We start from the raw sequence: 12500 nt of genomic DNA, 5'->3' as shown, positions 1-12500 counted from the left end.
CGCTTTGGCGTAAAGTTATTTTCGCACATTTTTCATCTAGTAAAGAAAGTCAGAGAGAGAGAGAGAGAGAGAGAGAGAGAGAGAGAGAGAACGAGTAAGTGAGTAAGAAAGAAAGAGAAAGATAATATAGAGAAAGGGTCATATAGAAAGGATAGACAAATGAACATGGCAGGATCCGTAGGATGTGAGGAAGCTACGAAAATGGTAGATCAAATTCAAGATTCGACCTTTCCTTATGAGATAAAAAGATACAAAAAATCTGACAATATATATATATATATATATATATATATATATATATATATATATATATATATATATATATATGTATATACATATATATTTATATTGAGAGTGTTAAGAAACACGTCTGTATCTACTATACTTTTTTTCATTTATCAAATATAAATTATTCATCTAAATTATTAAAAAGAATTATATTGTTATGTTCGTAAACGGGAAACAAATTTTCCTATTTTCATTGGGGCGAACAATTTTTTCTTTCATTTTTTTCCAAATTTTCAACCAAAAAAAAAAAAAAAAAAAAAAAAAAAAAGAGAGAGAAAAGAAGAAAAAGAAAGTACATCAGACAACAGGTAAATCTAGCTCGACGTAAATGTTTGTACGTAAAAATATAATAAAAATGAGATAGAAAAAAAATATAAGAAGAAGAAGAAAAGAAAAAGAAGAAAATTATTAAAGAAAAATTTTCGTTTAATGATCGTTCGCGGGGGACTTATTTAGCTTAGTCGTAGTCATCGTTTGTGTATCATCGATTGATCATGATCAACACTCGAGTTGTTTGCATTGGACTCCAATTTCCGTGCATCTACATTCGAGGCAAGGACTCGAGAGCTCGGTAATGATCCTGCCGACACGGTACATCCGCCCGTAGATATTACATCCTGCTAACTTAAGAAGACCACTCACGGATACGGGTATTTCGTTGTCAAGGATCTTCGAGGACACCTCGTCGGTGTTTCCGTATTTCGTCGTCGTTATATCAACGAACTTCGTCGAGCTTAAAGTCGTAGGCGAGCTCGTCTTTGTAAAGGAGAAACCGACATCCTGATTGCGAATTTCCTGATCCTTCAATGAAAATCCTTCGGTTTGAGTGGAAGACATTTTCTTTGTTGGTGAGATCACAGTAGTAGAAGTAGAAGCGGTAATACTATTAGTAATAATAGTAGTACCATTGATAGTAGTAGTAATAGTGGTTGCATTAGCACTATCGCTGGTACTATTAATAACAGGTGCTTTTGTAGTTTCGTTAAATTGTTCGTTGTAAGAAAAATCATCCGACGTGAATAGAAGTTCAAGTACATTGTCCAATGAGAATATATTGTCCTTTTCAGATTCCAATATTTTCGTAGTTGACGTGGGCGTACGTATAGTCGATTCAACGATCATAGTTGTCCCGTTCTTATTTCCATTTGATTTTTGTATTTCCGTGATTGAATTATTCCATTGATTCGTATTACCTTTTAATATATCGGAAATATTGAAAAAAGTATTATTGTCCGTATGAGTAATTATATTCGGTAGACCGGACGATTGATCATGTTTGTAAACATTAGAAACATTAGGATCTATAATTTTATATATCAACGAGCTCGGATATTTGTTTTGCGGGGTGTCGTTAAAGTTTTGCAAATTTTTTGGTGGTTGAAGAGAAATATCAATTTCTTGTACGTAATCATAAGGCGAATGAATTAACGGTAATTTATCCATGTAATCGAAATTGGAAGTATGCTTGTGAATATGTTGAGATGATCCTCCTTGATTTCGTAATATAGTATCTGTCGTCATTGGAGTTGTAGTTGGCCTAGGCGTTGTGATACCATGCTCAACCAGATAAGGTATCATGTCTTCCATGAGAGAAGGCAAATCCGGGGCTGGTTCCGTTTTGATGACGTCGCGAAAGGGATCAGGAGATACGATGGGTTGTCGTTGAGAGGGAGCAGTTGAGTCTACACGATCCAAGACTACCGTTGGCGATTCTTCGGCGTTCACTGTAAAGACGGATATTGCATAGATATTTTTTTCCTTTATTTTTGCAAGAGGCAGAAGAAAAAAAAGGGGAAAAAAAGGAAAAAGGTAAAGAAAAAAAAAATTCATATTAAGATTTTCTTACGTTTTTACGACGTTGAAACTTGATCGAACACGATTTACTTACCGCACGTGATTTTTCCGCAACATCCCTCAGCCGTGTTAAGCCTCTGGCAACCAATCTTAAGCGGCGGACACTTTTCGCCAGAGCACACGACGTTCCCGTAATAGCACATGCAAATTATGCAAATACCGGTACTAGGTAGGATCTCACCGTGACGATACTCATGGCTTTCGAAGAGACAATTACTGGCCAAGTCTAGAGTCAAGCGAGCACATATGTGATAACGCTTATCTTATTATTTATAAATTCTTTTCTTTTTTCGTCGTTTGCTTTTTTTTCTCTTTTTTTTTTTTTCTTTTACTTTGTTTAATTGCTCTTAATAACCATAATATTTCGAAGCTTGTTCAACGAACATATACGTACGTATATATATATATATATATATATATATATATATATATATATATATATATATATATGTACAATATATAATATCGCGTATAAAATATATAATCTTACCACCGTTTTTACGATGCGGTCCAGTAATCTGTGCCGGGACTACGGTTACACCAGTACCAATTTCTAGATTTAAATCCGTCGAATGATAAGAACTATCAAAATACGGTGGTTCCCTTGGTACGAATCCACCTGAAAATAAATTTAACCGCGTGAAACAATCTTCGAAATGTTCTTCTTCTTCTCCTTCTCCCTTATTCTCCTCAAATGAAATATATAACAGAAGAGAAATTTCCGTGTTAGAGATGGTATATGGTGAGGTGGAGTAAGGAGTGAGGGGTGGATCAATAAAATGCGAAGACAAGTAATAAAAAAAAAAAAAAAAAAAAAAAGAAAAAAAATAAGAAAAAGAATCTCAGCAAGAAAAGTTCTCGAGGTTTTTACGGATTGAGAATGTTATTACGAATCGGAGAGAAACATCGTCATTTGTAAATTGTCCAATAAGGACGTTCATTTCGTAACTTTCTTCATTACCAAGGTCATCTTGATATTCATTTTAAAAAGAGCATAAAGCTATTTATATTCCAATACGATTGTTTAAAAGAAAAATTACGATATCGTCAATACTATCAACAAAAATCTTGAACCGATCCATTTTTCTATTCTTTTTTTCTATTTTTACTATTTTCCACTCTCTCTCCCTCTCTCTCTCCCTCTCTCTCTCTCTCTCTCTCTCTCTTCCTTTCAAAAACCAAACGATACTTTGCCAAAAACTATACCTGTAATTTTATTATAATAATATTATTTCGTAATATCATCAATATATAATAGCAAGAAACTTTTTTCTTTTTCCTTTTTTTCGGCCCCTGTACATAGACTACATTTCATTAGACGCGTATACGCGTAGACATTATTGCCTATCAATCAGGCACTCAAAATTATCGACAAAGTTATGGAGTTTTATCTACTTTCAGGGGTGATCAGAGGACCCGATCACTCTCAGAGAAAGGAACCCGAGATGGAAACAGGGAGAGGGTAGAGAGGATTCCATAATTATAACAATTATTAAATCATAATTAGCTTTTATCGTTAATTCAATTAATTTTGTAGATATTCAATTAATTAAAATTACACGTTTCACGTGGTAGCGATGAAATAGATAGTCCGAAAAAAAAATGTTGATCCTTTTGTCGATTATGACATTATATTGAGAGAATTTAAATACATTTAAATCTTTTCGGAGGTCGATGGGCGATATCACCAGGGGCAATTTACTTTAATTATGTCATATAACAGTCTGACGTGCGTACCTTCGGTCTCGATAGGAGGACTGAACCCGTTCTCCTGAGTGGCAATATCGTAAAAGCCAGACGTGTCGGTTGGCCGCAATTCAGGAGGCACGACTACCGAACCGGAAGGATATCCTGTGACGGCCGATGGAACGTCTTTGTCCTTCACCAAGGCGTCAGCAGCGACGAACGGAATTATCCTACAAAAGAAAATGGTTAATCCCTCTAACAAGAATTTTACGCCATTACTGCGCCTTCCTCTCGAGATTTTCGTTAAAAATTTTTTTTCTCACCTAAAGAATGAAAAAGAAAAGGAAAAAAAATCATCCCCGCCATTATCATACAAATATATATATATATGTGTGTGTGTGTGTGTGTGTGTATGTGTGTGAGATTGAATTTCGAACAAAATAATGTTATTATAGTAAACACAATAGAAGTATTAAAAGTAAAATCCTTTTAGCAAGTCCATTTAAGATCACAAAATGTTATACGTTTTGAAAATACAATTGACATTCTACGGGGTGGGACAAAAGTTTGTAGATGGTCTTACGAATTCGTTACCATGAAAATATCAAATATCCTGACCAAGGAAAGGAATGATTGACTTTTTTAAAAATCACCCTTTGCACCGATCCCAAATGTATCAACAAAACGAATGAAGAAGAAGAAGAAGAAGAAGAAGAAGAAGATGGTTATTAATGGATGTAAAAAAAAAAGAATAAAAAAATAAAAAAAGAGGAAAAAAAATAGAAAAACACGTGGCCCATACCTGACGTTCGGTAATGACGGAGGTAAAGTCGGTGCACTGTAATCGTATTCGCTATAGTCCTCGCCCTTCTCGCGATGAGTGATGTTCAGAATAGCCTCGACATCCGGCGGAATGGATCTAATTGGATTTATCGTGACACCCTGTATATGCCCTACCGAGACATTCGTCTTCACTGTCACGTTCACCGCGAGGATGTCATCCGGCATGAGTATAGTCGACGATGAACCGCTGACGGGTCCTTTATCGATATTTCCTGTCGTCTGAAATGGAAACGTTTGCACGTTCAATCAAAATGGCGTGTATTTAGACGATGAGAAGTAGGGGTGGGGTGGGGGGAAAGCAGAAGGAGAATGGGAAAGGACGAGAAATATAATATCAGGTTAATCATTTGCTACACGGATTTTAGTGTTATAATAAAAAAAAAAAAAAAGAAAAAAAAAATAGAACCTCTTTCTCATTTTTAATTTTATTTAAAAATATATTGAAAATGTGTTCGGGTTTTCTTAAGCCTAATAAAGAAATAAAATTAATGAAAACCATAATCAATACGTACAATTTCTTCATTTTCCAAAATCGTCGTAATCTCCAATTTAGTCGAAAGTTCATCGTTAATCTCGGTAGTACTACTTTCTCTCTCGTCCCTTCGATCGACTTTATCCTCGTTTCTCGTCGAGTTTAAATCGTAATTTTTCGAGACGTTCGACGAAAAGTTGTCGATAGGTAACGTCGTAGATTCTAACATCGACGACGACGACGTCGTCGTCGTCGTCATCTCTTCGGTTGATTGTAAATCGTTGGCTATAACGAACGAGGTTTCCGTAATAGCGCTGGTAGAATAGATCTTTGAAAACTCGGTGGTTCCATTAAGATCTCTATTCAACGAAATCGAATCCGGTATCGTTCGTACCGTATTCGTGGTTATCTGTAAAAAAAAAAAAAAGGGGGGTTTCATTTATTAACGAATTTATTATATTGATTTATAATTTGATTAATCAACTAATCCAGATTTATTTTATTTGAAATTTATAATAATAATATTAATGTAAACGTTTAATAACTTATAATCATTTTTTTGATAAATTAATATTTCGTCTCAATGAAAATCTATATGTTTTATTAAATGTTATTATTTAAATATATTATATAAACTTAATAAACAAATTATAAATATATATATATATATATCGAATACCTCGTCGTTCGAAGTGGTTGATACACTTGGTTCGAAGATCGATTTCGTGTAAGGCACCGTCTCGATCAGGATCTCGTTGTCCATTATTTCGGTCGGGAAGGTCGAAGGCCAGGATGTCGAGTCATCGGTAACAGAGGATTCACCATCGACAATGATCGTCCTACCATCGATCCTTTCGTCCACTATTCGATGACCTCGTCCTTCGACGGATGGAATCGTCGTACGGTCGATCACAGGCTGGACAATCGATCGTTCGTGGCTTATTGTCTTATGTCACAGACAAAAGCTGGATTTTCGAGTATTTTCTGCACGATATTTTTCGTTAATTACACGACGAGACTCGAAAGTAACTCGAAACAAACAGAAAGAGAGAAAGAGAGAGAGAGAGAGAGAGAGAGAGAGAGAGAGAGAGAGAATAAAAAAGATCCTTTTCTATCAATTTGATCCTTTTTGATCCTTTTTTATCGACACAAAAGAGGAACGAAAAAAAATATAATAATAGTAATAATAATAATAATAATAATAATAATAATAATAGGAATAATAATAATAATAATAGTAGTAGTAATAACAATAATAATAATAACAGTACTAATAATAACAGTAATAATAACAACAATAATAATAATAATAATAATAATAATAATAATAATAATAATAATAATAATACGAAACCAAAAAAAAAAAGGACAAAAGATAAGCTGATTAATGGAACGTACGAAGAAATTGGTCTCCTTGCGAAACTTGGCATAGTCCTTGCTGATGAAGGCATAAGAAGCGTAATTCTGGGTGGCCTTAACCTCGATGCTACCGCCTTGAACGTTTAATCCGTCAATTTCTTATATCATTTCGGAGTAAAAGACATAAATGGTAATCAGGGTTGTGTAAGGGTCAATGATTCTTTTCAAAAGACGTCCGGCCTAGATTGCGCATTCATTCTCTTATTTCCTTAATATATTTTAAACTTAACATAAAACTACGGTCTTTTTATTTTCTCACTCTTTTTCTTTCTTTTTTTTTTTCTTTTTTTTTTTTTTTTTTTTTGTACTTTTTTTCTTTCTCAATTATCTTGAAACCGTGGGAACGATCTTTAAATACATACTTTCTCGAACTTAAAAATATAAAACACTTACGTTCATACATATATATATATATATATAAAAGTACGAGCGAAAAAAAAATAAAATTGAAATGGATCAAACGAGAAAGAGATTGAGAGAGATCGAAAAAGAGAGAGAGAGAGAGAGAGAATAATTTATAACAATCGATCGATTTAAATAAATTTCTTTGTTAAATTGATTCGTACAGAAAGTTACAAGTTAATGAAATGAAATTAATTAACGAAACCACGTTATTGTTCGAATACACAATCATGGCTGGAGTTTGTTAGATGGATGGCGTGATCAGGTGGATAGAGGGGCGAATAGGGGGAGTTACAACCCTGACAATATACGTCCATAAAACTCACTGCAGTTGTAGGTAGAAGGACAACACTGTCCGTTACGGACAATCGGGCTGCAACCTTGTAATGGTGGTGCACAGGCTAATGGTACACATCTTACGGTGCCCATAGCACAAAAACAATTATCACAGGGCGTCTTCCAATCGATTTCACGTACCATTTCACCTTCCCCATAATCACGATCTCCTACACGACATCCTAAAATATTATACGATAGATTTATATTTACAGATACTTAGGTAATAATGTATTATATTTTTTTCTTTTCTGTTATCATGTTCTTCTTTTTCTTTCTTTCTCTTTATCCCTTTTTCCTTTTCCTTTTCTATTCTTCCATATGAATATTCGCTGTTAAAGTTTTGCGATACAATTTTAATATAAAAATAATTCAATGATCCTTCATCCCGATATTTTTAATCTTATTATGTCGAATAAAATCTCTTTGGAAACATTTAAACGTTATTTATAAATAGATGTAGCTGACCCTTTGGTATCCACGACTTGGAATATACGGTATTTGATGTTTAGGGAGTTTGAATTTAACGAGGAACTCCTTTGAATCGGTATTTACCAATTTAACGGTCGTAGTCTCGTTCGTCATGGCAAAGAGAAGATTCTAAGCGACGAAGGTTCAGAGGGGTTGAAATCTAACGAATTTTAACGATCTCGTTTGAGATCGTTAAAGTATGCTCGAACGTGAACGTTGACGGACCAGAGAAATAGTTTCTATGATTAATGTTTACAATTTTAAGGTTTACTCGCGAGGCAAAACTGATTGGTGCTCGTTTTGAGTCGTTGAAAGGAAAATCATTGAAATGTGATGGAGTGAGCTAGAAGGTCGAGGGTCGAAGGTCGAAGGTTGGTGGTCGATGAATGCCCAGGACCATCTCAAATCGTACGGTGTTACGTTGAATACCATCAACCCTTTTATCTTCTCTCAATCGTCACTTTGATTTTCCTTCTCTTAACTCTGTCTCTCCCTCTCTCTCTCTCTCTCTATCTATCTCTATCCTTCTATCTATCTCTTTCTATTCCTATCTCTTTCAATCTCTCTTTCTGTGTCTCTTTTGTTCTTACAGTCGTTAAATTATTCATTAACTTCGACGTAGATCTTCCATTTCCGAAGAAATCGAGGAACAATAGTGGGAACTTCGAAATACTCTTTAGGTTTTCTATTTGCCTTGGAAAATGTTCGATTTTCCATTATCCTTCGATACTCTTTCCCTTTCTAAGAATATCTCATACCGTTTGTGTCGGTGTTAGAATAAGATTTACAAAAAATTGTTTTAAGAATTTTTAATGATTAGTTTCATATTTCCTTCAAAATTCTTTATCGATTGATACAATTTTAATATTTCGTTATTTAATATTTTGTTATCCTCGATAAAATGCGAGCAATTGTGATAAATATAAATGTAAATATATAAATATTTATATTTTATATCGTATTTATCACGTAAACGAATATCTGGATAATTTATCTCGAAACGGAACGAAACGAAACGGAACGAAACGCAACGGAACGAAACGGAACGAAACGAAACGAAACGAAACGAAACGAAACAGAACGAAACGAATGTATAATAATTATTAGATATAATTCATTGAACAATTATAGTTCGGTCGATGAATAATTTGAAAAGAAAAAGAAAAAGAAGAAACAGAAAAGAAAAAAATCAAAGAAAACTTTCTTTTTTTTCTCTCTTCTCAAACTTACCATTGGCAAATGGCGGTGCGGACGTTGATGCTCGTGAATCTTCGTGGCAATAAAAAAAAAAAAAAAAAAAAAAAAAAAAAAAAAAAAAAAGAGAAAAAAGAAAAAAGTAAATAAAAAGGAAAAGAAATTTCTGTTTATTAAAATTTTTTTCTTTTCTTTTTTTTTTTTTTTTTTTTCTTATTCTTATCTTCTTTATTTCTATTTTTCTTTCCTTCTTTCCCAGCGATGATCTTTTTACGTGATTAAAAGATAAACAAAAAATATAAATACTCACGCGTGCAATTGTAAGCGACGGGACAACAGGAATGAGGGGTGTAAAGGGGGATGCATCCCGGTAGGGGTAATAAACATTTTGGTCGGATGCATCGTCTTGCACCGGAAATGCAATAACAATATTCGCATCTACGAGATCCCTTCATAGCCGAGCCCGGTCCGTATCTAACACCTTCGTGAAGGCAACCTGTTTGTGAGAAAAGAAAAAAAAAGAAAAACAAAAGGAGAATAATAATTAATAATCCATTGATCGATCTCTTTAATTAATTATCTCTCTTGTTTATCGTTAAATATTATCTGTTAATTAAGAACCTTCATCCAACGATGTTTCCTCCGATGTTTCGGTATTGGCTCTGCGCAACGTATTCCCCATATCACCTGTACGATCACATAATTGGGATAATTGGGATTATTAATTAAAAAATATATATTTCGATAAAGAACATTTTCTTTTTTTTTCTTTTTTTTTTCTTTTCTTTTTTTTTGTTCTTTCTTTTTCTTCAATTTTACTTTCAACAAAATAACGACGAAGTTCGATCGATTACTTCGTGATAACAATTTCGATCTGAATATTAATTTTGATATATAATAATAAAAATCTATTTACTTTTTATCCTTTATACGCTTTTTTGATCTTGTATAAAAAAAGAAAAAAAAAGAAATTGGAAAAGAAAAAATAAAGAAAAAAGAAAAAAAAAGGGAGGTAGAGAGAAAGACAGAGAAAAGAAAAAAAAGAACGTAGATATTTGAAGGACGAAAGAATTGATCATCGTACTAACGTGGTCCACCGCATATCAGTTCGGCACAGCAAACGTTTTCTTCGGGTTGCCGAATGTGACAACCAGGGGGCGGAGAATTTGGTAGACGTGGACAAACTCTTAGTCGACATCTGAGTGCACCTTCGATACATCGACATTGCAAACAGGGCTCGGTAGTATTCACCATAGTACCATCCTCATAACGACGACCATCGTATCTGCAACCTGTGAACAATGTATTTCCGATCCTTCATTTTTTTTATCATTATCGAACAAACTATCCTCATAATATTCTTTCTCTCTATCTACCTATCTATCTATCTATCTATCTATCTCTATCTATCTCTCTCACTCTCTTTTTTTTTACATTCATTCATATATCTATAAATGGGAAAACTTTGCTGACTAGTCCAACGTATTCTCTCTATCGTTGAAAATTCTCTCCAAACACCAATCGTGGTTGGATCGATTCGAGAATAGTTTCGACGGGCGCATAAAAAATGTATGAGTTAATTTATAAATTTTTATACGCAAAAAGATAGAAAAAGAGTAAAAGAGAGGGAGAGAGCTCGCGTCCAATATCATCCTGTGGATCGATAATTTGCTTTGTAACAAATAACGGCGTACAAGCTCGTCGATATACTTCTCTCTCTCTCTCTCTCTCTCTCTCTCTCTCTCTCTCTCTCTCTCTCTCTTTTTTTTTTCTGAACGAAGAAGATAAACGTGAAAGACAAAAAAGGATAAGAAGAAGTGTATATTTAGCAATCGTCCAAAATTGAATTGACAACGAATTCGATCCCTTCTGACAATAAAATAGAACGAAGGATTTAGCTTATTCCTATCTCTTTCTCTTTCTCTCACAATGGATAGTATCTAGGACATACATACTAGTATCTATTTAGTTCTTTCGAAAAGTCCCGCGACAAAATCGACCAATCAGCTTTTGAATCCTACCGATCTCTGTCTGTCTTTATTTCTTTCTTTCTTTATTTCTCTCTCTCTCTCTCTCTCTCTCTCTCTCTCTCTCTCTCTCTCTCTTATTCATCTGTACATGGATACATACATACGTATGTACGTACGTACATACACAGAGACACAGGTTCAACATGCAGGACGCACCGTGGCTGCTGCTGGGACACTCCGATAAATCGGATTCCCCCAGATAAATCAGCGAGAGCGCAACGATAAATTCGCGACGGGTCGACGTATCGCGAGGAAATATCGCGTGATCGTCCTCAATTAATAACCGAACTCGACTGAATTTCTTTCTAGGAAAGAAGAAATCGGCTTTCGTCTTTTGGGTTATTTTAATTTTTTATTTCTTCTTTCTCTCTTGTCTTTTTTTTTTTTTTTTGTTTTGTTTGGGAGCTCTTTAATTTTTTCATCTTTCACAGTTATTTCCTTTCATTTCTTTTTCTCTCCTTATCTCTCTTTTTTTCTTTCTTTTCTTTTTATTATTCTCCTTCTTCCTCCTTTTCTTTTTTTCTTTTGTTTTCTTTTTTTTTTTGCTTTGTTTTTTTTTCTTATAAATTTCAATCAGAAAATCGAATACTTGTTCGATTTAAATCGATCGATATTATTGTCCGACGTATGAATCAACGAAGTCGTCATTTTTAATATACAATTAGAGACAGTATTATTGCATTTTTCGATTTCAATCTCGAAAATTGATACTTTGTACGATTTGTAATATCGTTTTTCTACCATTCATTTTGTTCAATTTAATACAATCGTTAAAATATATACATACGTCGAAAGATATAGAATTTTTTCGTCCTTTGAAAATACCATCTATTAAAATTTTTATAATGAATTTCATAATATTCCAGACAATCATAAACATTTAATTAACAAATCTAAATCGAATTATTGTATCTCTTGTAAAAATTTTATCGTCAAAGTTTATATAACTTTAATCATCTATATGGTTTATGGTATATAATAGATGATTATCCTTAATTTGAAAGTAAACTTCTACTTATATTTTTTATAAGAAATTTCATAATATCCCGAATCAATATTTTCAAGTAATGAATTATTTCGAAATCGAATTATTATTCTACGTGGAAAAACTTTTTTAGTCAAAATCAATATATCTTTGATTATCTATATAGTTCAAAGTATATAGTAGATGGTATTAGAGTTACGTAATAGATAATAGATAATAGATAATCGATAGTCATAATTGATTTATAAATAACTTCTTCTTCCTAGATTTTCATAACAAATTTCATAATGTTCCAGTCAATCGCAAGTATGTAATTATTCTCTCGAAGTCGGATTATTATTTCTTGTGAAAAACTTTATCATAAATAAAATTAATAAATATATATAATATACATAAATATATATATATATATATATCTATTTATATATATCTATATTTTATATAGATATATATAAAATAATATATATAAATAAAATTATATACATATATATAAGAAAATCTCATTAAAATCCTGTATTTC

At 33.1% G+C, this 12500-nt stretch overlaps 1 protein-coding gene across 7 annotated transcripts in view; it reads right to left on the bottom strand.

Annotated features, from left to right (window-relative positions):
• Positions 1-328: 328 nt before the first annotated feature.
• Positions 329-12500, bottom strand: part of LOC124949770 — a 25367-nt gene continuing 13195 nt past the window's right edge. For 4 of the 7 annotated variants that reach the window (XM_047495458.1, XM_047495477.1, XM_047495486.1 and 1 more), the window contains 13 exons: positions 10054-10257; positions 9587-9652; positions 9276-9461; positions 9002-9040; positions 7291-7482; positions 6542-6636; positions 5823-6059; positions 5184-5552; positions 4631-4890; positions 3880-4058; positions 2633-2761; positions 2177-2368; positions 329-2012 (listed from right to left, as the gene is read on the bottom strand). In XM_047495458.1, the coding sequence (XP_047351414.1) occupies positions 787-2012; positions 2177-2368; positions 2633-2761; positions 3880-4058; positions 4631-4890; positions 5184-5552; positions 5823-6059; positions 6542-6636; positions 7291-7482; positions 9002-9040; positions 9276-9461; positions 9587-9652; positions 10054-10257 (3374 nt within the window). In that variant the 3' untranslated portion in view covers positions 329-786. Of the gene's footprint in view, positions 2013-2176; positions 2369-2632; positions 2762-3879; positions 4059-4630; positions 4891-5183; positions 5553-5822; positions 6060-6541; positions 6637-7290; positions 7483-9001; positions 9041-9275; positions 9462-9586; positions 9653-10049; positions 10258-12500 lie in introns of those variants that run through there. The other 3 variants (XM_047495501.1, XM_047495495.1, XM_047495467.1) reach the window with 3 other exon arrangements.

Source organism: Vespa velutina, chromosome 1 (assembly GCF_912470025.1).
Source record: "Vespa velutina chromosome 1, iVesVel2.1, whole genome shotgun sequence".
Lineage (NCBI taxonomy): Eukaryota > Metazoa > Arthropoda > Insecta > Hymenoptera > Vespidae > Vespa > Vespa velutina.
Note: the sequence above shows the minus strand (reverse complement) of the source record. Positions and strands in the feature narration are given on the sequence as shown.